The 27,395-nt window shown below is 32.5% G+C and overlaps 1 protein-coding gene across 2 annotated transcripts in view; it reads right to left on the bottom strand.

Moving 5' to 3' along the window:
- Positions 1–1,151: 1,151 nt before the first annotated feature.
- The window catches only part of LOC106636416 (glutamine synthetase-like), a 28,691-nt gene continuing 2,447 nt past the window's right edge, over positions 1,152–27,395 (bottom strand). Inside the window, exons 1-4 of one of the 2 annotated variants that reach the window (XM_089591773.1) lie at positions 21,500–21,525; positions 7,516–7,729; positions 5,102–5,556; positions 1,152–3,384 (exon numbers count right to left, since the gene is read on the bottom strand). In XM_089591773.1, coding sequence (XP_089447899.1) covers positions 2,908–3,384; positions 5,102–5,556; positions 7,516–7,699 — 1,116 coding nt within the window. In that variant the 5' untranslated portion in view covers positions 7,700–7,729; positions 21,500–21,525 and the 3' untranslated portion in view covers positions 1,152–2,907. Of the gene's footprint in view, positions 3,385–5,101; positions 5,557–7,515; positions 7,730–21,499; positions 21,526–27,395 lie in introns of those variants that run through there. The other variant, XM_089591774.1, reaches the window with a different exon arrangement.

Raw genomic sequence — 27,395 nt, forward strand, 5'->3', positions numbered from 1 at the left:
AAAAACTAAAAAGCATTATTTGAAATGAATTAAATTCAATATTGTTATAGTTAATTCAATGGTAGCAACTTAAGTAACTAAGTAAAGATTACCATATTCTTCTATTCGTCATTTAACTCTCAATTTAACTCGAATCTAAATACTCATTTAAAATTTATGACACAGTATGTCCAGGGCACATAAGGATTCTGCACATTTTCATTATGCACAAGTTATTATTCACAAAAAATTGTTAATAATGATTGTAAATAGCAAAAAATTTTATTTCATTTATTTTATGTTTAGAGGTTTTTTGAATTTTTTTGAATTTGTATTAATCATCTGTGTACTATCATAAAATGTACAATGACGAGATTAGCGTATTACTAGTATATGTAGCATTATCGTGAGGTCAAAAGTAATCATTATAATGAAAATCTTGGGTAATCTTACTACAAAAGTATGATATATTTAATTAAACCCTTTAAGATTCTTTAAGTACGGTGAAGTATACTTTCAAAATCACAAAGACGAATTTTTCGTGTATGTGCATTTAAGATGCACTACTGAAAGCATACAAGAAATCTCTTTATATTCTATACTGCTAATTACTGTAGCAGGTGGTGGGAAGGGCTGCCAAGTAATAAAAAAAATTAATCAGTACAGATAAAATTAACCTTTTTTTGTGAATAGTTTTGTCAGAGATTGAAGAGGATCGTAGAGGGATGTGACCTAATCCACCCAAATCTCTGTATATTACCATGTAAGTAAATATGTAAGAAGCATCCATATTATTCAAAAAGAACTAGTTAAGTAATATGTCAGATTTTTTTTCCTTATATTATTTCTCTCGAAAGTTTGGTTACACGTAACTACAAGAGTTTTATTTGTTGTATGGTTAGTTGTAAATCCTCATATTGCATGTTTGATTTTTTTCAATAAGTATAAATACAGTTTTAAGATGAAAAAAATTTTTTTAAACCTTACTTTTTTAGTATAGTTGATGTTGCAACCAAGTAATTTTTTTTTCGTAATTAATAAATTTGAAAATAGTGATGATGAGAATCACTTAATAGGCATGTCTAATATTAGTAGCTTACATAAGTAAAAAAAAAAATCAAAGCTGTTGAAGCGAAGAATTTTAGGGTGAAATAATAAAAAGTACTACAGAATTTATCATGCAATTATTTATTATGCATCTCTGTAACAAGTGCTATCTCCGTTAACACTAAGAGATTTTATACTTGAATTTTTTTTAAATTACATTATTATCTCCATCTGATATTATTGTGCTTAATAAAATACGACTTCGTAGAATTCAATTAAATAATTGTAAGAACAAAAACATCGTTATTTATTGTTCCTATGGTTTTAATTCATCTCACACTTTTTACACAACCATGATACTTTATCTTTTCAAAAAATATCTCCACACGCACTGGTTTCTTCCAGAGAAAATGTACAAACGACTTTTTTGTTACTTTTTATTATGAAAATATATGATTTGTAATCATTTCATTTTGTTATTAAAAATTTATCATTTTACGAAAGAAAGCAAAAAATTATATCCATAGCAAATATATATTTGTATATAACATTCATGTGCTTCGAGTGTACATTGATCACACTTGTATTTATTTTATGTTGTACACGTACAGTTGAACCAGCGCTTCAACATCAATACACCCTGATAATAATCCACTATTATCACATTGATAAAAATTCATTTAATTGTTTTCAGATGTCTTACATTTAAAAATAAATTCAACATTAAAACTACACTTTAATCTTATTTAACAATGTATACTTTCATCATCAAGGGCCGCATTTGGTTATTCATCAACTGAATTTCTTTTTGCACTATGCGTAATTTTATTTTCTAGCACGACATTGTGCTTTAATAAAGTTATTCAAAACAGTAGAATTTCTCAACATTAATTTAACAATCATTTCAAGATAATACCCGTCGCACGACGTCTCTCCGTATTATTTGTCAGTTCCAAAAACAGCAAGGAATGTGAGATATACACATATACCACAAGTATAATGTATTGACACAACGTCGATTCGAGTGCTTAGGTGAGTAAATACAGATTCAATCGACAGTACCAGCGACGACGACGTTGGGTCCTACGTATATTTTAATGGGGGATATTCTGCCGCTAGAGGCGCTCGCCATCACATGGGGTACTCGCATGTATTTCGTATATCTACATACTATGATGCGTACGCACTCGCATACAATATAAGTATAGATATACTAAGCCATGTTGGGTACCTCATGTGGTGAGGAGCATCCCCTAGTGAGCCCGTAGTATTGGGATTTAACATTTGTCGTGGCACCACTTATCAACGGAAAAATAAATAAATATGAGCAAACTCGCAACTTTTCATTGTCAGTATATCCATACACATATAAGAAAATGGTGCCAAGAACCCGAGAAAATCAGTGATATCGGGGTTCAATCACGCCTTCTGTTAAATCCCAATATATTCGTACATGTAATTATTCAAGCATTTTCAGCTAAGGTAATGAACTACTTGCATTATACCGCGATGACGCGATGATCATATAGTATCCTCGTACATCAACTATTTGGCTCTCGCAGGGGAACACTTTTACTAATCGCAGGGAGTGGAGGGACACGAAAAAAAACATGCAAATATACCCCGCTGTGTGAATCCTCTCTCTCTCTCTCTTTTTCTCTTTAACTACATAAGCGGGCGCTCACAAAATCTTATTCGTTTATCCAAAAATACGTGTGCGCATACGCAACTTTTTTCTCTCTAAATACTCCATGATCTATCAGGTCCCAGAAGTTGTGCATAATACCGCAGTGTGTCTTTCGGTAGCAGCAGCAAGGTTAGGTCACGCGTTTCATACACCCGGCAGCGACCGGCTTCCGCAGTCATTTGTGCAGCAGCAGCTTACTGGTTGAGGATACAAGTACGCACGAGGGCGTTCGTCACCGAGTACGGGTCACAGTTGCTGCTGGGTCTACGGTCCTCGAGGTAACCACACTTTTGCTCGGCACATGACCTCGGAATCCGGATGCTCGTGGTCCTGTTGGCCACTCCAGCGCTGAAGTCGTGGATGCTGCTGGTCTCACAGATGCCGGTCAGCCGGCGTTCGTTGTCCTTACCCTCGCGTGGGTCGTAGGCACGGATGTGCTCGACGTGGCGATTTTTCATGCGATCGATCGCCTGATTAATTTCCTCTATGCCATTAGGTGCGCGCATCGTCTTGGTCGAGAAGTTGCAGTGGGCGCCCGAGCCGTTCCAGGTGCCTGAGATCGGTTTTGGATCGAGGGTTACCACCACGCCAAACTCTTCGGCGATGCGGTACAGGATGAACCTCGAAATCCAGAGGTCGTCGCCGGCGTTGATTCCCACACTTGGTCCAATCTGCGAAAAAATGGGGAAAGGAATCGTGGTTTAATTTTACTTTGATTTTTGAAGGTTAGAATCGATTGGGTAAAGGGACTGAAGTTGGATCGTTGCATAATATAAACGAAATACAGAGAGTATATAAGTACACTATACTCTATGCTTTGTGGTATTCAATTGTACACTAGACAAACCTTAATTGGTTAAGCGGAAAATTAAAACATTTAATTCCTCTTGACTGGTTCCATAACATAACCTCTTTTATGAGATTTCATACTTCGCGCATAACTAATTAAGGTTCGTCTAGTGTACCCCAGGAATTCTAAATAGTTTAATTGAATTTTAACAAAATCTATGTCTAAATGTAGGAATTCATTACACTCTTCACTGTTTATTTCAGTCGATTTAAGGTAGAAGTAACCCTTGGAACCCAAAGTATGGCCCTCGGAATGGTTTTGGTCAAATTTTTTTAACAATTTAAAAAAAATCAATATTAACTCAAGAATGAATATTTCGTTATTTTTTTATGCGCTTTGTCTTCATTAATATTATGATTTTTAAACTTAATTTGGGTACTATGAAGTAATTTTTTTAACAAAAATGTGAACAAATTAACTAATACCTCCCACCCCTTGAAACAGCCACTTAATTTAAATAGGTTTCATGTATTCTATGGGAAGACATTAGACGTTAGAAATTAAAAACTATGTTTTATTATGTCCCCTATCTGGAACAGCTTCGCTCAATAATTTTTTTTTTTTTTTAACAATACTAGGACTAGTTCAATAGTTATTGTGGTTTGTATTAGAAAGATTATAAATAATTTTTTTCTGAACCAAAAATCTCAAGAACTTGTTTATTATTAGCTGTTCCACATAGGGGGTTCATACTTTTCAAAACCTTCCAGATTAGTCCCTTTAACTCAAGTGACGATAAAAAAAATATTTTAGCTGCTTTAATTGAATTGTTTCAAATTATCATTTATAAAAATCAACAATCAATAAAAATTCGTTATCTAAAATTGCCTCAATTAAAAAATGAAATTCGACGAAATTTTACAACAGTTATCTTCTTTCATTAGTAACACGAATCAGGATTTTAATCTGATGTTCGTTCGCAAAGCAATTAGAAATGCTCAGGATATTGGCAAATAAAATTAAGTCTTCATTAAAAATTCTAATACAAATTAGAAAATCAAATTGTTACGATTTAATTCATATAAAATCATCATTAGCTACTGAAAATAATCTGCACTCTATACCACGTCGTTGCCTTTACATCATCAAAATAATAAAATTCACGTATCTTGAAAATACTAGATGATCGAAGCAACACTTCTTTTGCAAAGAAATAATATTAAAACGTGATATAAGAAACATGAAGCATCGCGATAATGTAACACGTACTTAGACTAGTCATCAGATTCTTTTGTGAAGTCTACAGTTCGGCATAAATTTGATCAAAGTGATTCACCGTCAAAACACTTTTAATCTTGAGAATCCCATTACCGTTAGCGTCGCAGATAAGAAAAAAAAAAAAAAAAAAAAAAAAAAAAAAAAAAAAAAAGAAGGTACAAGTGCAAAACAACGAATCGCGTAATAATCAACGAATGACGTCACATCAATATCAAGAGACACGTTGGCCTAATATGAAAGTCGGCCACAAAGACGACCGGCCGATTGAAAGTCAAGATAGGATATAACAGCGAGACGGATACAGAAAAATAAAGGCTCACCTGGTACTCCCACTGGGAGGGCATGACCTCGGCGTTGGTACCGCAGATGGGAACCCCGGCGTAGAGGCAGGCCCTGTAGTGGGCCTCGACGATCTCACGGGCAATGACCTTGTCGGCGCCGACCCCACAGTAGTAGGGCCCCTGGGGCGCGGGGAAGCCGTTCTCGGGCCAGCCGAGGGGCCTGCCATCGACGTCCAGGAGGGTGTACTCCTGCTCGATGCCGAACCAAGGCTCCTCCTTCTTCACGGCCGGCGAGTCCATGGCCTCGCGGCACTTGAAACGCTTGTTCGTCGCGCAAGGGATGTGGTTGAAGTCGTACGTCTCGCAGAGCACGAGAACGTTGTTGTTGCACCGGAAGGGGTCCTTGTATATGGCCACCGGGTGCAGGAAGACCTCGCTGTTCTCGCCGTGGGCCTGGTACGTCGAGCTGCCGTCGTACGTCCAGATCGGCAGGTCTGCGAATTTTCGTGATTTTGTCATGACGTTATATTATGGTGTATACAATTATTTTTTAATTTTATTATATTATTTGGTGATTTTTTGGTCAATTTGATACATTTTTCAATCCATGTTATTAAAAAGTTTATTTATGTTGCGGTTGAATTTTAGCATAAATCTTTGATAATTTTTTTAACGTGTACCGGTTAAGGAGGATAATTCGGGTTGATGCTTTTTTTTTAATTTTATTTTTGCGTATGAGTTTTAATTCGCACCGCGTGTGTATTTACGTCGAGTTTGCGTCACGCTTCGTTACTGATTATTTCGTTTTACTTCGACACTACGTAATCGAGTTTATGTTATCGACTTTGCTGTAATCTTTAAACACTTCATTTCATAATGTCAGTACTTATTAGTTTTTTTTTGTTTTACGTTTTATGCTGTAATGATTAATACATATGTCACTTTAATTGTCATTTTCAAATTTTTACGCTGACATCAGATAAAGCAAGTGAGTTAGAGATTAGTTAATAATTATCTAGATCATTAGTGTAGGTAATAATAATAATAATAATAATAATAATAATAATAATCATTTTTGTCCTCTTTTTTAATAAAAAAAATTTTTTCTACGCATACCTTTAAAACCGGGCTCATTTTACTTGTAATGCCATGTATTATGAGAATAAACTTTTAAACAGTAAAGGTAACACCCTTTTTCAGTGATTTACCTACATGTTAAGATTATGTGTATACACTATGAGAAAAAAATTAACAATAAAAGCCATAAATAAATTTCAGTAAAAATTACCATTCCGCACAGTAAATCGAATTCAAGATGGCAAAAAAGGAAAAGTTATTATTTTTAACGGTAAAGGTTATTGTTTTAACAGTAGAAATTATGTTTCGAAAAGTAAAAATTATGGTTAGAACAGTAAAAATTTCGATGCGGGAAAGTAACATTTATTAACTGATCCTGTTAAGGTTAACTGTTGCAACATAGTAATTTTTACTGTTCTAACCATAATTTTTACTTTTAGAACCATAATTTTAACCGTTAAAACAATAATCTTTACTATAAAAAATAACTTTTTTTTTTTTTGTCAGTTTGTATCCGATTTACTGTGCAGAATGTTAATTTTTGCTGAAACTTTTACATAATTTTTATTATTTTTTTTCTCTCAGTGTACACATCGTTTACATATATATAATTCGCGAAAAAAGGGTGCCACCATTACCGAAACCCGTGCTTAATAATTTTATCTTCATAGTATGTGACATTGCGAGTAAAATGGCCTTATCTCGAAAATGTGTCTCAAAAAAATTGTTGTACGAAAATGGGATATTTTTTGTGGATTTCCTCACGTATTTCAATGGTTCTCTTATTTGTTTGTACATTTTTGCTCTTATGCTATTTTAAAATAAACCAGATAATTTCTCACAGTAATAGATAAATATTTTTTTCCAATAAAAATATTAACGCCGTAATCCCTAGTATAACGTTTAATAGCAACGGATGAACGAACGATCATGGAACTTTAAACCTAAAAAATTCAAGACACGCTTATCGTCGTCGAACGAACGAGTTCTAGTATGCAAAGATAACGATAACGCGCTTGACGCAAAAGTACGTTACGTTACGATCATCAAACAGTAAAATACAGACATTTTGAATAAAGCAACAAATAAAATAGTCATGAACGCGACCCAGATCGTACAGGGTTATCGGATCGATATAATTAGCGATTTGCCTTCGATGGACTTGAGCATCATTTTATTATTTTATACGAATGAAATTTTTTTCCATCGTTATTATTTGAAAAACAAACATTTATTAAGTCGTTTTCAGCAAGTTTTAGAAACTACATGACAAACATAATTATTTTAACGAATATTTGAATACTTTTGAAACAAAAAAATGTTTTGTTGGAAAAAATTACATTGTCAAGTGTTAGAAAAATTAATGTGTAACTCACCGGCCGGCTTATTGGGGATATTGTTGAGGGTGCGGGTCTTGCTCCTCAAGCCCTCACCAGTACCGTCAATCCATATGTACTCGGCTAGGATCTTGTCGTCCGGCTGGGGCAGATCCAAGTACCTGTTGAGCAGCGTTTTGTCCAAGGCCGCGTTAGGCGAACTCCTCAGTATCTTCCGCGACATTCTGTCCGACCAAGATGCTCTTTACTGCCTCTGCAATTACACGGTTGATCGTTTGGTTGACAATGAACGCTCAAGTCTTTTATATTGGTCGCAATTGATTTCTACGTTTCATTTTATGTTATACTAATCGATTCCAGCTCAAAGTATACCAAAGATAATGTATAGGTAAAAAATGCAATGGAGATACATTTTTCAAAAGCTTAAGGTGGTTCTTTCATGACTCCCGAGTCAAAGGTGCGACTGTCAAATTAATATTTATTAATGCTGCTTAAATTTTAAACGATTATTTATCAATATTGTTTATTGAATCAAATTAAGTACTAATTAAAAATTTTAGATCATGATATATCCGATATGATTCATAAGAATGATCATGTAAAATTTGCGCTTAACCTCAAAATACCAACAGTTAATGCTTGCCTATATGCTTTCAACATAGGAAACGAAAATATATATGCCTGTAATTATTTTAATGTCTTTTGATTAAGTCCGCGAACATACATATTTCGAAATGGCAGTATGTTTAAAATTTCGTAAGCTTTATTGTGTCAGTTTTTTACTTAATAATGTTTTGTAAATAAATAACCAGCACATGTTTAGAATATAATTTTCATTTATCATTTTCTTGCGTTCATATTCGTCAGCCTATAGGTACTCTAAAATTTTGAGGAGTAGTGTATTATAACTTAATAAATAATTCCTCAAGGTTTCATGTCATTCGGTTCATAATCATTTCATGAAAAAACCGCCAAGACTTTTTTAAATGCACTTTTTTTGTACTGTTGCTATTTAACAAACAAAAAAATTCTGAACAACAGTTTTATTTCATTTCCAAGTTCTTTACAACCAAATGTAATGTATACTAAATTGTTTGGTTGTATAGTTTAAACATTTTCTACGTCATTACAATATAGATTTTTAACCAATCACATCACGTACTTTTGGTAAAAATTGAAAAAATAGAAGAAGAACGAAATAGTTTCGTACGCGTCACAGATTTTCCGACTAGACAAGAAAAAAGATGTCATAGAGGTATGTGTATGCCCTTGAAAAGACAGTGTCTAATCTCAACCTCTTGGCTGTCAAGAACGAATACATCAGCTGTAACGTAAAAACCTACGGAATATACAAGCAGCGAAATACCCATGGGTATAGTGATTTCATCAATACGACGATCGATCGAGATAACGGATTTTTCATTCGTTGCAAATAAACCAATTACTTTTAAGCTTCGTCCAATTGTGTACAGTAAAAAAAAGCGGATTAGACGGCTTATCAGTTACTTCATGTATGAGACATACGTTCCATGGATTTTGATAAAATGTCGTCGACAATAATTCTTGAAACTTTCTTTCGCCCAACCAATTAAAATTTTTATTAAAAATAATTTTCTGTGACACATTCTACGGGGGTACGGGATAACGCATCTTGAAAAAATATAAACTAATGCAATATAAATGTAAATATAAATATAAACGACACAACGACACTCTATTAAAATTTTTTTCATAAATATTCACTGAAATCGTTAAAAAATAAAAAATTTAATTATGTACGTATTGTATTGACTATTTTATGGATTGCAATTTTTTACAAAACTTATCTTTCACTGTCAGGTTTAAAGTTTCATTATCTTATCAGAATCGGTAACGTGACAATGCCTCGGTGATCACGTACACCATTCAATTGAATTGCAATGAGTAAAACTTTTACTTTACAAAAAATATGAAGTAATATTGTTTTACAATAAAATTGCAACTCCTTGATTGTACATTAGATCTTTAGAAGTATCAATTAAGAAATTTTGAACAACAATATTGCGAGCATGAATGTTTTACCGCATCATAAAACAATTAATTAATAAAAACATCCTAAATAAAATGAAAATTATTTTTTATGTTGCAGAGACATGAAAACAATATTTTTCATTCTGTATGATTTGGATAGTTAGTAAAATTATGGTATAATGTTTAAAAAATCTTGTTAAGAGTTTTTTTTAATCTCGTTTTTATATTATGATTAGTAAATTATATTAGTGTATAATAGTTGACAATATAGAATAAATTTCTAATTTAATGGAAAATTACCGTTCTACTGTAATGTCACATCGATGTTAATTATTTTTTGGTCTGCGGTTCTGTAATTCTTTAAACAAAACCCTTCATATAATTTTGCCCATGCAAAAATGTTCTTGCATTTTGTATCAACCATAATTTTGGGTAAAGTAAAAAAAAAAAAAAAAAAAAATAACATTCAAAGCTTCCCACGAAAACGTCTCCGACGGGGAAAATATTTTTACAATATCTCAAAGAGCCCGAACAATACACATTTTCCGCGTCCAATTCTTCAAAAGACAAAATCCCTCGAGACCCACTCGCAGCTGGCGAAACGCAAATACGACTCTCACTCGTTTGACCCTCTCACCACCCACTTCCGAGAAAATCTCGGCGACATTACAATGGAAAAAATGCCGCCTCGATTATTACGCGGCCGAGCTTTGATACTCTGTCACCCAAGGTTGTAGCAAGTTGATACGCTCGTCAGTATACTGCGACCTTGAACACCACGTATACACCTACAGCATTTTGTTGGCAGGAAGATAATCGTTTTTCCGATTAATCCGTGCCATTCGTGCATTTATTATTTACCCTATCGATTTATCGAGGATCGATTACCCTTTTTCTTTTTTTTAACCTTCGGATGAATGCATAAGCACACGAACCTCGCGTTTCTCGAATTCAATTTTCCACCCCATCGATGTTGACGTGCATTCACGAGATTCCCCTTTTTTCCACTCCCGACGCTTCTCTTCTTTATATATACTACTTGTGTCTTGATTACCAACTGTGCAAATGAGCATAGATACCGAGGCCGGAATCGATGCAGCCATTCCTCATTCTTCACACTCATTGAACCGAGACACCAGTGCCTGTACAACGTGGGTACACACTCGCAAATACATATTGTTATTTGACCAACAAGAAGCGACCTTTGATTTTGATTACAACGTTAACTTTTCACCATTTGTTTAAAAAAAAACTTAATATCTATAAAATGACTAACAAACAGCCTCTGCATGACGCTCCAAACTGAATGCGATTTTTCTACCACCAAATAGGTTTTTCTCTCATAAATTGTGTTTTACCGTACACGGCTTTATCGTTACTTTAATCATCGTTGGAGATAATAAGTACAAATGGATGGGCACGTGCCATAAAAGCAGTACCGGAAACTTTTCTAATAACGTCGCTTTTTTGCGAAGAAGTATCGTTTTTCCGAGACGTTTAAATTACTTTTCTTGGTTTCGAATGATCGCTGTCAATACTCAAAAAAAAAAAAAAATTCTGACTTCAAATCACTCTTTTGTAGTGTTACACCCTTTTATCCAACTATAATTATTTTTCTGTTAATGTAAATGCATACTAATAAAAATATTAGTTTCTTTAGTTTTATTGGAAAACTAAAACTTTCAGATTTAAAATACACGTCATAGGTTGCCACTCGCTTTTATTCCTCTGCCACTGACAGTAGCTCGTCTTGTCTTACTCGTCTGTTTCTACTTTACTCTGCAGATCAGATTAATGAGATTTGTCTCCTCGATCAGTACATTTTTTTTGTGTTATTCATAAACTTTTTTTTTACCCTGTGTTGTGTCATGTATAAAGTGTAAAATCTGGTATATTTATTTAGCCAGATAGTGAAGAGCAAGTTTTTACTGTGGTAAAAATTTTTAAAAAATGAAAAAATTGTAGTGATACACTTTTATTGTAACCTTGATAAAAGCAGGAGTCGTTAATTTTGTCTATTTTTATACACAATTTGTTTATGTGGTGACACATCAATCGTAAGTACAATAAACAATTATTTTTGTATTTTTAATTCATGAATAAAAAAAACCGTTTATTTACTAAGTTTTATCCTATCCTATTATATGTATCTCTGTAAGTTAAAAGGAAAAAACACAATGCATTTCTACAAGAACAGCTAACAGTTTTACCTGGTAATGGCGGGAAAAAAATTTTTTTTGTTTGATCCTTCAGAGGAACCTGGTATTCTATGTGCATGAAAATTTTTAAAGTAACGTCTTTTCAAAATGAGACGCTAAGACATCATTTTAGAAAAAAATCTCATAATTTTTAATCAGTTTCGAAGACATGGATTTTTTGTTTTGATAAATGTTAAAAAACTTGGGGTGATATGATATTTTGGGGGTTGGTTTGAGTCCATTGTTTGTTTACAAGAAAATATAACTTTTAGGACAATTCTTTTTTGAGTCCCTGTTTTCTGCAGTTTATTCAAAAATGATGTGAAAAATGTTCAATGTTTAGAAAGTGCTTTATATTAAAAATGTTTTTAAAATTCATTTTACCCTGGAATCCGTTCCACCCTACACAGATTCCCTGATTGCTTAATTACAAACACTTTATACGCATACTTTTTTTTTCTCAGTTGCACAGAAAAAAGGAAAAAAAATTCCCTGAAAGTAGAGTTTTACGGGACGTGATGCGTCCTGATTCCGAGTCTCCATTAGTTTTTATATTTATATAGGAAATTACATAAAAAAATTTGTGCGTACCTTCTCCATCTAATTAATTGTTTCACCCAAAGACCATGTAAACTTTTCATGGTAATTTTCCAATTAAAGGAGATGATGGAAACCATACGAGCCTTACTGGGACAATATACTAAAGGTTAAATCGAAAGGAAGCCAGAAAAATGGAGAGTCGCGATTAACGCGCTATTGAGGTCGGTGTTTGTTGAGCGTCAAGTGAGGGGATCCGGAGAGAAAATTATTATGTACACGCTCGTGCTAATCACGCATGATGGAACTGACTCGAATATACTCACTTCCGTGTTTTAACTGTACGTGAGATCGGAATTCAATGCCAAACTAGAAAGCAGAATTTTTCTGCTCCATTCATTTTTGCCAGATAATTTTTTTTTTTTTTTTTTTTTTCGTGGATGCGCGAGTTTTTGACAATATTAATTTCATATAGCAAATGTGTCAATGGCAAGTTGTTTTCACAATAATGCGCAAAAAATATGCAAACACACCTACGAACAGAATATATTGTCATACGTCATTTTTAGTGAATGACCAATTTACATGGACGGTTAATTATACCTAATGCACAAATTGTGATTCTATGTATACTGAAATAGGCAAAGGGTGCATTGAGTATCGTTTCTAGCATTTGAAAGTTTTTATGCACCACAGTATAAAATATTTTATGCTACGTGAAAATAAACCACACGTATGGTGCGATAGCTATACTATTACATGTAAAAGTGTCGTAATATTTATATAAGTAATAATTAAAAAGTATTGCTGATATCCTTATAAAAAAAAAGTGAAGCAGAATTACGTGTTAACTGTTTCATAAAATTCTTATTAACGCAAGTATTATCACGAAATATTTTTAATTACTTAAAGTTCACAATCACCATGACTATTTCACATTTTTTGAAAAAAAAAATTTACAAGCCACAGATAAGCGTTGACAGGACAGATTTCTCGGTGAACGAACAGAACATGGAAACAAAGCTAAAAACCCTGAGAGAAAAAAAATTAACAACGAGGGTTGATAAGCTTAAAATTTTTATGCATTGTTATGTGGATAAACGAACGATAAAAGCAAGGCCAGCAATATTTATCAAATAATATGTTTGTTAATCGAATGTATTCAATCTTTTGAGTTGCTGCCCGTATAACCGATGTACAAATGGACGAGCTACTATTGATTTTTGGGCATTCGTGTACATGAGCGTTTCTACAAAAAAAAAACTTTGATGCATAGTGCCTGAAAATTTGAAAAAAAATCAGTGTACAACTCTGAGATGCAAATTTTTGTTTTTCTCCAAAAAAATTTGAAAATATTTGAGCATAAAATTAATGAATTTTTACAATTTTTAAAATGATATCGAGGCTTCTAATGTTATTTTGGGCCTGAATTAGAAAAAAATGTAGGATACAACAGTTTTTTTTAATTTTTAAGCTTATTTAAAAAATATAATGCTTTTACTATTAATTTTCTTGCAACGCCATGGTTTTTGAGTTTAAAAAATGCAATTCAAAAATTTTTAAAGGTGTGCAATTGAAAAAATAACTATGTTTGAACTTAGTAGTACTTCTTTTATAATCAATAGTTCATCCATCCTGTATATTGTATAAAAAATAATAAAAAAATAATCCAAAAACTGATATGGTGATTATAATTTTGTTAGAACAAAAGAAAATATCTTACAGATATCTTTATAACGTAGCATGTTCATTTGCAATGAAAAAAAATTCATGTAAATTATAACGAGGTAATGATAAAAAAAATGTGAAACACGTTCAACATATCTCGATAACTCAAAAGCCTTTCAAAATTTTTACAGTTTGATGGTTACGAAAAAAAATTAAAAATTAATTCTATAACTGATCAAACAAGAAATAGACTATAAAAACGTGCCATGTCTTATACGTGTATTTTCGAGTTTACGAAATCATTATATTTCTAGAGTCACATGACAAAAATATTTTTTTAAGAAGAATTTTTTAATCTACAACTCGTAACTACAATTTTTATTTTTTAGAACCACTTAAGTTTGTAAATTAAAATAACATTTAGTTACAATTAGTCCTGTACATATAACGATTTCGGTCATCTTTCAAACAGTAAATAAAATCCCACAAATCAATTCCAAACCCATTTCCCCACGTTTACAACACCGATACAGTTTGATGTGCAAGAGTAGTAAAAAAAAAAAAAAAAAAAAAAAGAACATTCCCAAAAGTCACATAATACTTAATTAACACCAAGATAATACAAGCACGACTTCCTAGTGTGACACACGCCTACGATGATTACGGCCTTGAACCAATACAATGCACACGTATAGCACGCCCAACACGCGACGCATGCAACAGGCTGCACTGCATTTATAAACGCAAAGAGCTGAAAGAGCTCATCCATCGGAGTTTTTAATCATTGCTAATTGACTCTATGGTCACGTGCTGGGACAGTGCAATATCTGCATGACGCGCCAAATTGCAAGTCAAAACTATATCTGAAAAAAAAAAAATTTTTCATCCAACGTCTATGTATTTATATTATTGGAAATGGCTTTTTTGAAGCTCTTTTTGGCTTGAATGAATCACAATGTAACACATGTCAGAGATAAATTTTACACTGAACGATGCAACAAAAAAAAAAAAAATTGTTTTCATCTTCTTATTTTTTCAATTTTTTTTTTTTTTCTTGTTTCACACAATAATTACTGCACACCCCAAGCTGACGTATAAATTACAGCTTCAACTAGATCAACGTGTAATTTGAGATCTAAAAATACTGTGGCGGAAAAAAATTGTGCCTCGTGCTCGGTTCATTTTGAAATTTTTCAAAACGACGATTATAAAAATGTTCTCATTTGAATATATAAATTGAGGTGTTTTTTTTTTCCACTCTCTGACACCCAATCGAAACAATGATGAAAATACATTACGCATCCATACATACACACACTGAGGCAACTATACTATCCGATCGTTGCACGCGCGAGTACACAATAGATACACGCATTTGTTTTTTTTTTTTTTTTTTTTTTTCTTATTATTACGCGACACCAATCTATAACTTTGCAGCCAACATCGTATATAATGTATATACGTCGCGAGTCGCGCGCTTTGTTGTTGTGACACGAGCGATTAGTCATAATAGATACGTTGTAAGTATGTACAAATCATTGTTTTTCTTCGTTCGACCGTTTGGTCGTTCAATAACAAAAACGTATTAGTTGTTACACGAATAGGGCGAATCACGTTATCGCCACACCGAGAAAAACACAAACACGACTTTGTCGCGTCTGTGCACGGGCCAACGATGGTTTTAAAAACAAAGGTCACGCAAAAGCGCGACAGAACGATATATTCTCTATTGCGCGTATTTACTCTCTATGAATGAAAGTAGCCGCTTGTCAAATGTATGTTTTTGTTTCACTGTGCAGTATCGAGTGCGAAATGACGAATTCTAATGTTTCCCAAGACAAAAAAAAAAAAAAAAAAAAAAAAACCTGTGCCCGTTTATTATTCACCGTCAACGAGGAATTTCCAGTGTTATCGCGTTCTTCTTCCGCCTCTGAATGAAACAACACACAAGATAATCGTGATTTTGCCATTATATGTGGTGTTTATCGATTGAAAACAATAGTCGTGTGTTTCGCTGTAGCTGATCCACGTGCTTTGTTGCTGTTTTTGTTTTTAGCATGTAGAGTAACGACCAAACGTATTTGGCACCTACTATCTCGCATGACCCACTGATCCAAACAATACAAACAATACGAATAGTTTGCGAATCAAAAAAAAAAAAAAAAAAAAAGAAACAGTAGTGCAACTACAACTGACAAATTTGTATGAGCTGAAATATAAAGATACTTTTATTGAAATTAGATACTTATAAAATTTTAATCATTTAGCAAGTGGTGTTCTCTAAAGAAAAAGAAAAATCGTTTTCATTGAACACGAGTAAAACGAAAAGTGATAGACGCACAATAGAACAACTTTTTTTTTTTAGCAAAAAATTAGACGTGTACATAGAGATATCGTCCCTGTCTCTCCTTGTCTGATGTACAAAAGAGAGTGAGAAAGATGAAAAATAAAAGATTCTCCTGCGTGGATAAGTGAGATGCAATACGTTATACGAGCAATTGGCTGTGCAAGAAAACTTTTCCTTGCCAAGATTTTGTCATATCAATCTTTTAGCTGCACTATATTTATGACTACAGTTCCCACGATACACCGTACACGGACAATTCTACAAAATTGAGTCAAAAATCTTTTTTTTTTTTGACACACTCATCCACATTTTACAGGGGTAGGTATGAAGAAATTTTTTAGTTTTTTCTTTTTGGCTTTTTCAATGCATTGGAAAAAGTAAGTTATTCTTGTTTTAAAAATTCAGAGATAATTATTTGTTACATTTTTATTTAGACTTAATCGTTTGGAGGGGAAGAAAAGAAAAATTTTTTTCATGCTGTAATTCAATAAAAAACAAAAACTTTTACTGCGATTAGCCTCTTATACATAAGATCCCTCAAAAATATTAAAACAGTGTACCATACTTTATTTATTTCAAGATTACAAATTTTATCACACCCCTGAGGGCATGTTCATTGTAAGAGTTCAAAGTTATGTAGAAAGAAAATTTTTTTTAATTTTTGGGGACTCCTACCCAAGTTTTTTGTAGAATTTAGGTGTTAAATTGTATGTGTAACCAGATTATTAATTGTACAATTTTCTACAGTATGTGTTAAATTATGGTGGAAAAAAGTTAGTAGGTTTAACCAAATGTTTCCAAAATTAGCAACCGCATTAATAACAAGTACTAATCAATTCCCTACTTAAATGGTAAAAATAATTCTTATTTATTGGTTTTCGTTTAATGCCTATTTATTTTTTTACTGCCGTTAAGCAAACTGTTTTTCTCTTTCGTTTGTTATGAAATTTTTCACGGTTAAGGAAAAAAGAGTCGTAAATAATACGAAATGAGGCGGCATGTTTTCAGTTTCAATATAAATTTACATAATAGGAAAACTATGAGCTCCGAGTACTAGATTTACTACGTAGAGAAAAAAAATTGTGTTTGACTAAGGAAAATTATTAAAAATAGTTACTTAATAACACTCGATTTATACCAACCATTATGACATTCAATCGTTATTTACACCTATGACTTGGGCACGGATACTTTTTCATTTGTAATATAATTTTTTACTGCAAATATAATACATTTTTTATACTGAAACTTTTTTTTTTAATTACTACTTATAACACACTGCTTCACAAAATTTATTTCCCAGCAAAAAACAATATTATACAATTAAAAAAAAAAAAGAAAAAAAAAAAGTATTTAAACACATTTGATTTTAAATACCTCACAATAAATTTTGATTTCTGAAAGTTATTACCCTTTATAGTTATTTACTACTGTAAGAAATTTCTCTCTTCAGTTTAATGTTAGTATAGTGATGAATGAAAACAATATTTCCAGCCGAAATAATGCACTTCAGTCAATAAAAAAAAATTTTCTCTTAAAACGTTTAAGAATCCATAAAATGGTTGTACCTACTTTTTCAAACACTTGATTCAGTTAAATTAACTAATTTAAAGTAATCACAATGGCAGTAATGTTAAGCCCTACTTGTTGATTCATACTATAAATTTTTTTTTTTTTTTTTTATTATTATTATCGTTACAATTCGTGCGTTGCGTTTTCTCAATCGATATTTGGATAAAATAGAGGAACAAATAATCGCACATCTCCATAAAACGGAGTAAATCAATGAAAGTGGAGCACAAAAAATGATGAGTAGATCACTCATATAAACTACGTACACGAAGCACGCTATACAGAACCAAAGGCTAAGACAGCAACAGATTAGGTGAATTTTTCAGTGAAAATGACACGTGATATCGTCGCTTATGGACGTGTAATAGCCTCATCAGAAGTGATCTAAAGTGCGCCGATCCGAAGCAGCATCAATTTGCCGATAAACTTGCATCGCGAGGTCCATACTTACGTCAAATTAGCTTTTATCGCGTGCGCAATGCGAGCTCTATACCTACTAATGATGTAGTTATGTGTACAGGCTGTCGTGCTTATTTTGACCGAAAGCCAACGTAATGTAGCCTAACGATGTCGAGTGCATCGGATGAAACTGGATTGATTGCGCGGTTGATGGGTTCAATCGGGGAGGACTTTCAATTGACTTGTCGCGGCAATTAATGCGGATGGATTTCATTGGGTCAACCATTCATGTATACTTTTTTTATATATTGTCATGAAAACGAATAATATAAAAAAAAAAGATAGTGAACCAAAAAGTGTCATATTCCACTTTGATCAATCATACGTGCAGTACTAATTTATTTTTATTTTTATTTTTTGTACTTTTTTTTAATAAGAGCAAGTCCTTATGCATGCGGTAATAAATTTTCATAATTTTGCATCAAAGTGCATTGTTATTGCCAAAAAAAAATTTTTTATTTTCATTATCAACAACACATTTTTACTTACTGAATATTTAAATACTTTGACGATTTTTTGTATAAATTGTTTGTTCTTTCGAGTTATAATATGTTTATTTGTGGAAAAAAATTTGTTGAGTACTGTGTTGTAAACAGTAGATAGAAATTTTTTTTTTTTATTAAAGCTAAAAAATTATACCTTCAGCCAATGATTATATTGAAAAAAAAAAAATATTTGTGCCCAAGACTTTTTACTAAAATCTTTATGTACGATGTAATTCAATATCAGTTATTGTTAAATTGTTTTTCATGAAAAAAAAGACAGAATTTTATTTAGTTGTTCATTTACTTAACTAAGGAAAAAAAATTGATACATGAAAAAAAAGTACTTATAATGAATGACACAATTCTAGAGGAAAAAAAAACTGGCACTCGCAAAATTTGTGGAATGACGTAATCGCCCTCTTCATCAATTGCATAATACAAATAAAACACGATAAATCGTTCATAACATAGCGGTTGTGTGTGCTTCAAGCTGCAATCGTTGTAAAAAATAGCGATACATAAATAGATAAACTGTCAAGTGGCTAATTGTGTTAATGAGTATTGGGATTCCTTTTTTTTTAATCTTTGAAAGTTTACATTGAAAAATCATATTTAAAATATTTTTGTCATCAAATACGAAGCAGTTGAGGATAACTTTCAACTAATTTATACTCTAATGAAAACAAATAAATATTTTTAAAAAATGACACAAAATTCTTTAAATCATATATAGTTACTTATTATTTTATCTTTGATTTTTATTTCTAATGTTGGTTTATTCATTAGAAAAAAAAAGTGATAAGCAGACCAGTACAAAAAAATACCAACATTGGTCTTCATAATAAAAACTTTGTTTTTATTTAAATCTGAAGATTTTATTTAGTGACATAGCATTAATCGCATTAATGTCTATTAATAAATAGATCAAAAAATGCATAAGTTACGTTACAGTAAGTACTTTTTCAATCATTTTGCAACTGCTTAATGTATTGCTAAAAATGTCATGTATTACAAATATTAAACAATTTTTTTTAACACTTATAACATCACGGAGCTTAACAAAATTTTTCCAACAAAGAAAAGAATTAAAATTTGGAAAAAAATTAATTAAAATGAAATTTAAAAAAAAATGATTATTAAAAGTATTCAAAAATACAAAAATAAATTCACCCAAGTTTTAGTATGAAATATATAAAGAACCTGGGCAGAAATGCGTAGGTAGAACAGTTAATAATTTAATAATTAAGTTTTATTAAATTCCAAATAAATTTTTATTGTTGATATGATGTATGAAAAAAATGAAACTATAAAAAAAATCTTGTTTAAGAACCAAATACACATAAACAAATATAATATTTATTAAAAATTATTTTTTATTCCTCCATCCATCCATCTTTAATAATTTGTTGGTATCTATAAAAATCCATAAAACAGGGCATAATAAAAACGTTGGATTTTTTGGTTAAAGTTGAACGGAATCCAATTCATTTGGAAGATCAGCTTACGAAGCACACGAAGCAGAACTAAAATAAGTCTCCTTTTTCATAAATCTTTAAAACGCTGTCTTAGTCCCGTTTGCAAGAGATCATCGTAAGAACACGATTAATCACAAAACAGCTTTTCTCGTAATTATACCCCTGAACCCTGTGGCAAATTATTCATGCGATGTGGTACATCCCAACTCAATGAAACAACCCTTTAAAGCTTTATTGAATTTTAAGAATATTATAAGTAGTAAAAGTTATCAGCAAAATAAGAATAATCATCAGTCATGCCAACAAAATCAAGAATATACCAGCAAGCATGTCGTGGAATATCGTAGCCAAAAAAATCACATTATTTTTTTTGGTCTACTAATAAGTTTTGGTTCGAAGCCCACGGCACTGCGACTTCTCACCTTCGAGGGCACGCTAACGCCTTCACCTTTGCTTACAGGGAAGAGAGGAAAAAAAAGCACTCGTAAGTACATACGCACCACCCGTACCATCACCAAACTCGTCAAAGCGTCAAATCAGTATCGAGCAGCGCTTGTAAGCTCGACCCCGTGATTTCCCCATGCGTAAGAAAACCCCGTCTACCGAGGCAAAAAAAAAAAAAAAAAAAAAAAAAAAACAAAGGCCTTTAAACTCAAGAGCGCTGAAACAGAGGTAGACAAAAGCTCGGTTCCCCGCGTCTCTTTGTCCCCGCTTCGGAGTGAATCAGCGCCCACACGGTGTGACACACTCTCTCCAACGTGTTTTTCCCCCATTCATCTCTGGATCCAAAAACGCAAGGCAAACGCAAGGTCAGTGACAAAGAAAAACACGCGCGAGAGAAGGAGAGCTTTCCTCGGGAGCACAGTGTATAGGTAAGCCTATACAGCCAGCATCGATTTTGTCCAAGACGTTTTCCGGGAACCTCAGCGACCATCGCTGACCTTCGACAACAGCAGCGTCGCGGTGATGTACCCTTTGCAACACCCACTTTGTAAATCCTGTACCCTTCGAAGGACGCACCAGTGACTTTTTACACGTAAATCGAGCTTGCAGCCGCGACCGCACTTCATCGAGCGACGCTGATGGCTTTTTTGCTCTTGCCTAGCATTCCAATGATCGCAAATAAAATATAACACTACGGTGCGATTATCCGAGCTTTTCCTAACGAGTTGAGGAAAAAATCGATTCGAAAGAAACCGATGTGAAAAATTCGAAAATATAACCCAAACGAGGGATATTCCAAATGTATGTTATTTTTATGTGTATACCTACCGATATATTCGTGAACAGTATAATATATTATGTACACGTGCGATGGACAATACAGATACGATGGATGTACAGGTGCGCGTGTACTAAAAAACGTACGATAGAAAAGTGTCGCGGAACAACTGGCCAGCCGTTGGCTCGCACTGCGCTACTTATACTACTTCCTACTACACCTAGCTGACACTGCTCACCACTTCCCGGTGATGCTCTCTGATGCTTCCACTGCGTACCTATACAGTCTCTCTCTCTCTCTTTGCGCGCTGCAGTGAACGCATACAATGTCGAGTGGGAGAGAGTATGTGTGCATATGGGTGAGTAGTGCATTGATACACACGTGTGTATACGTCTCATATACAAATGTATGTTATGTATGTGCAGCAACTTTAGTCAGCTGGATCGAGCACGAGAGGGGAGGAAAAACAGAGAGGGCGAGAGCTTTGCAAGCTCTCGCGCAAGCGTCGTAGCGATCTCTATCTCGGAGATTTCCCCTTTCGCGTGTCGGTGGGTGTCATGTAAGTATTACATCAGGAAGAATTGCATCTTTCTACATTGTTATGGCAGCGATGACCATGTTGGAGTGGATGGCGTGCGGGTGCGAGGTTGATTTCATGATGGTTATGATACAGGGGACTGGCAAGGTAATAATGTATATATAATAATTATATACGCATTACGTGCAAGATTTGTGCGAGCGCACGGAAGGGTGATGCGTATAGGGAGGAAATTCAAGCCAGGGATCAATTGATTGGACGCTGTTGCAGTGGGTGAATAAATTTATCCTTGTTTGGGTAGGTGCACGCGTGGCTTGCGAGGTCGCGAGCTTTTTTTTTTTTTTTTTGGTTAACTGCGGTCCATGGGAGCTGCGTTTGCGGATTTTTTTACCCGAGATTTGGTTGTTCGTTATCTTTGTACGTTTACTGTTTCAACTGTCAAAAGATTACTGTGTTTTTTTCCCTTCATTTTTTGCTAATTGCCACTGGTTGCAGAGCATAAAACATTTTTAAAGGCTGATTTGTTGGTTCAGTCGTTTTTCACTTCTTAAGAAAAAATGGTTCCTTATTTATTTTCTGAATTTATAAATCTAATACCTAATGATAATATCCTCATTAAATCTAATGGAATATTTGTGACGGTGTACAAACTAGACAAAAAAAGTATACATTCATTTCATAATATTAACTCTAATTAAAAACAGTTTAATCTTTAATTGTTTTTTTTTTTTTTTTTTTTTTTTTTTTTTTTTTAAGACAAACGAATCAAGTAGTACCATTCAAAATTCCTTTTTAGTTTTATAAATATACTGAATTTAAATCATTTTTACAATTAAATGCAATCGGTTTCCCTTGAATTTGTTTCTCCGTAATCATTTAGCTACTGCAACATACCAATTTAATTGACTGTTACATAAAACATGTTTTGCGATACTTTAAATAGAATTTTGTTGAAATTTAGGTAGCTGCTGAGGTCGTTGTAATTTTTTTTCGGAAATAAAATAAAAGAAAATTTTAAGAAAATTAATAGATGTACAAGTAAATTTATTTTTAAAAAAAGTATTGAAGTATTAAAATAAAGATTAGAAATAGGAACTCAATTGAGTATCTTTAGCCTTCGAAAATTTGAAAAATTCTCATCAGTTATCAAAAATCAGTTTTTTTTCAATTAATAAATATATAATAATGTTTAAAAACGATTTTTTTGCATGCTGGTGAAAAAATTTCTTTCCTCTTTATGTATAGTTCTTTTTTATCATGAAAATTTAATTATTTTAGAACGGTGTCGTTTAATTTGTCTGTTTCAAATTCTTCAATAAATAATACAAAATTGCTAACGTTGTAGCATTAGAGTAAATGAGATTAATATTTAAGAAAAAATTTATTTTTTTTACAATTTATATATAAATATAAACTAAAAAAACAGAAGTTAAGTACTTAAATAAAAAACTCTTTTTTCCTCATTTACTGGCAGTCATTTTCTCTGATGTAAAAACGGATAAAAATCTTATTATTTTATTGCTTTGTTTTAATGAAAATCAAATAGGTATAAGAAATAAGTTAGAGACTTGATGAATCGTATGCGTCGTAAATTTATTTTATATCACTTTGAACCGACAGGTTTTAGATTAATACCAGCTTAAACAAAAAATTACTCGATGGTATGAATCATCTAACTACGCTACTAAATACTTTGTACTTTGATATTTTCAAACTACTCTGGATACTATTACAAATACATTTCATATTTCATTTTCAGTATGTTTGAAAAATTCAGTTGTAAAATGTTGACGGTTTCACGTCAATTTACTTGATAGACTTTTTATTTGAAACCTGAACGAAAAAAATCCGTGGATTTGATCCAGTCGGTAATTAATGCTCAAAGAATTGTTTACAATTTAAGAATTTTTCTCAAAAAAATACCCATACAATGATAATAATAATCTCTAAAGCGTTTCATGCATGCGCATGACGCAAACTGCGTAACAGAAGAGTTTCAAGTTTATCGATGTATAAATTTTATTTTCAAACAAAAATTACGTACAAGTATAAGTTACTCTTATCGTCAGGCCATCTTTTTTTTTTGGTTGCATAAGATATCCGTGCGATTTTCAATTAGAGCTCGAAAATCAAGTCACGGACATCTGACAAACATACTAACAACGCGTAATAAGTGCCCCCTGTCTAATCAAATTGTAGCTCTTACCTCACGAAATCCACAAATCAGAATCACACAGGTTCCTAGCACCTTTTGATTGAAACAATATTTGCTTAGTATTTGTACGAGTACGAAATCTATTTATATACGTGTAACCAGTTTATAATGTATGGCAAAGCCGTAACTCTTAAAAGTCATGAAACTTAAAAAAAAATTTAAACACGAGATTTTGCCTGTGTGTGAAATTTTCAAACAAGTAATTGTGTTGCAGATTGTTAGATGAGGATTTTTAAGTTTGTTTATCTCTTTAATTTTTCTTGAGGTTACGCTCAAGTTTTAGTTTAAGTGTGAATAAATAGCTATTTTCAGAATACAATCTCTTAATTTATTTCAAAATTCTTGGATACTTTTTGATTGGTTAAAATTTACTTTCCAATTGTGAAAGAACGCTCCTGTTGGAACGTGGTATAAAAAATTTCGATTAATAATATGAATTTTTTTCTGTCATTGAAAAAAAAAAAAATGTTTATGATCATTTAGAGTATTAACGGGTTTGTTTATACTTGTTCTTGTGACGGCATTTTTAAAATTATTATTCCATGACTCTCCCAAAATTGGTCCCAATTTTACCTGTGTCCAAGAATTGGTCATTTTAAAAAGTGCCAGTCTTGATTCCAAATATTAATTTTAGTAAAATTTTATTTTTCTTTAATATATTTTATCGAAAATTCTTAAACTCGTTCACGTATTTCGTGTTTTCGTTTTTAAAGAGTTGAAATTATCTAAGAACTCGTTAAAAATTATCTAAATATAACTAAAAAAAAAAACAAATTCAAATCCTCTCTATATATTTTATATAACTAGAACCCTATTTTAATAACGAAAAGAAAAAATTTTATCTTTACAAATATTCAAGTATAACTGTAACCACTAAAACTGGGTAGTATGAATAGAAATTTTATTTTAAGCTAGCAAATTTGAAGCCATAAATCGTAAAAGTTTTATTTTCTACGTAGGTAAAATTCTTTCTAAGAAGACGTTGTGATGTAAGATATTTAAATAACGTTGTAATAAAAGTTATCGCCACAACGGCTTTTTTTGTACGATTCTTGTTTTTATTTGTTGACAAATTATAAAATCATAAACACACAATCGCACGAATCATTAAAGTGTGTCAGTAAAACAAACAGATAGATAAGTTGAGAAAAGAAAAAAAAAAAAAAAAAAAAGAGAGAAGAATAAAGGATAAAAGCGTAACGAAAGTAATTATTTAACAATAAGATCCATACAAGGAGAGCAAAACAATGGGCGAGGTGAAACGAAAACTACGGCGGAGGGACTGAAGAGACAGGGGAGGAAAAAAATGATTACAGCTCGGGGCTCAGTAAAAACCAGACAAAAGGGGAAAAAAGAGCAGTTATCCAAGCAATGAGCAGAACTTGATCAGAAAATCGAAAGAGCAATCAATTAGCAAAATAATGATAAATGTACTCCCAACGCTTATGATTTATTCTCAGATATATATGAATAAAGTTTATTTTTGTCACGTACGCTTTTTTTTATAATCGAATTCTGTGATGGATACGTGGATATACAATCTAAAAGAGTGCATAAATTATCGCACTCCTCGTGATTTCTATCCACATTACTATCCCTACAACCATTTTAATTTAAACGATAAACTGAAATCAATTGGATTTACTTTGATCCTCGAAGCTAAACTTCAACATTTTTTTACACTAAGCTCAACGATTATTTTTAATAATTTCTGCCCAAGCTTTTACAAACGCATATCCATGATAACGCCAAGTTATTCAGATTTAGTTCAGTTTGTTTTACAAGCAGATTGAACTCGAAAATGTAACAAAGGTTAACTTCAGCCGTGCATAGTGCCATGCTCGTAATAGTTGTGAATTGGACACTTGGCGTGTTTCGGTGAGTAGTTGAAATGATTGCCTTTAAAATAGTAAAATGAAACAGAAACACATTTTTCATAAAATCTAAGAAAAAATCAAATTGTTCCTCCATCCATCTGCTTACTAGTCAGGTTACACGAATAAAATTTCGAAGAAACTCTATACGCGTACGTTTGCACACGATATCTAAGTGAAATGATATACCTCATTCTCAATGCCGTAACTTCCGTCATTACAGTGAATTTATGTTGTGTCCTGGGCAATTTTACCGAATCGGAAATATATAAATGCATAATAACCATAACTGCAGTGTATTTTTTCTTGTTTTTTTTTTTTTTTTTGTTGAAATCGAGGTTGAAATTACGTGTCTATTGGAAGCATAAATATATGAGCTGCATCGATCCAATGGTCGTGTTACATAATACAATTTATTTCATTGTTTTCTGTCTCTAGACTCTCACCTTGCCCCTTATCACTCATGAGTACCTATTGAATGAAAAAAAAAAATACAAAAGACTTGAGATTAAAAAAAAAAAAATAATAACAACTCGGTTTCAGAGTCACTTTGACGATTGACTGATATTTTTTTTTCATCAGACCTCTTTGAGGTGTAATTAATTATACAGATAAAATTTTATCAACAGTCAAAAAATGGCCATTAAAGATACAAACATAAAAGTTTGTCCATCGGTATCGCTATCACACACCTCAATTACCTACGTTTTTTAAACGAATTTCGAAAAAAATTGCTACATCGATGTCGTCACAGTCATTACCAAACACTCGAAAGATCTAACGATACAGAATGGGTTGCTGATAAAATTTAAAATCAATCGCCTGTTGTCGCGCACATTTTATATCTTTTCATAGTCTTTGACTACATTATCTGCTTCGCGGAATTCTTTAATCGCCACTCGAAATAAGTAGGGCAAGTGTATTGATTATCGTGGGCTACCCTCATACGGTGAATTGAAAAAAAAAACTGCTGATTGATTGGTAAACGAACATATATGAGCTGTGGGTGAAAAAATATATATATTTTTTTTTTTTTTTTTATATCAATGGTCCAAGGTGACGTAAATTATGATAAAGTTGGGATGGAAATGTAAAAATGTATGTGACAAAGACAACGAATAAACATCGGGACAAAGGGTACCAAAAAGTGATAAGAGAAAGAAAAAGGACAAGATGATTGCTAGAACAACGTGTTGACGCCTAGCATTGACTAAGTCAATATTTGAGTGTGTCCAAGATTTTCCCAATGATGATTCAGTGGGTACATGTAATCATCCGTCTTTCTCCGAAAATTTTTTTTACGTCATCGAAAACATTGA

This window comes from Copidosoma floridanum, unplaced genomic scaffold (genome assembly GCF_036245765.1).
Source record: "Copidosoma floridanum isolate Cflo_tuat_1 unplaced genomic scaffold, Cflo_Japanese_pri ptg000013l, whole genome shotgun sequence".
In the NCBI taxonomy this organism is placed as follows: domain Eukaryota; kingdom Metazoa; phylum Arthropoda; class Insecta; order Hymenoptera; family Encyrtidae; genus Copidosoma; species Copidosoma floridanum.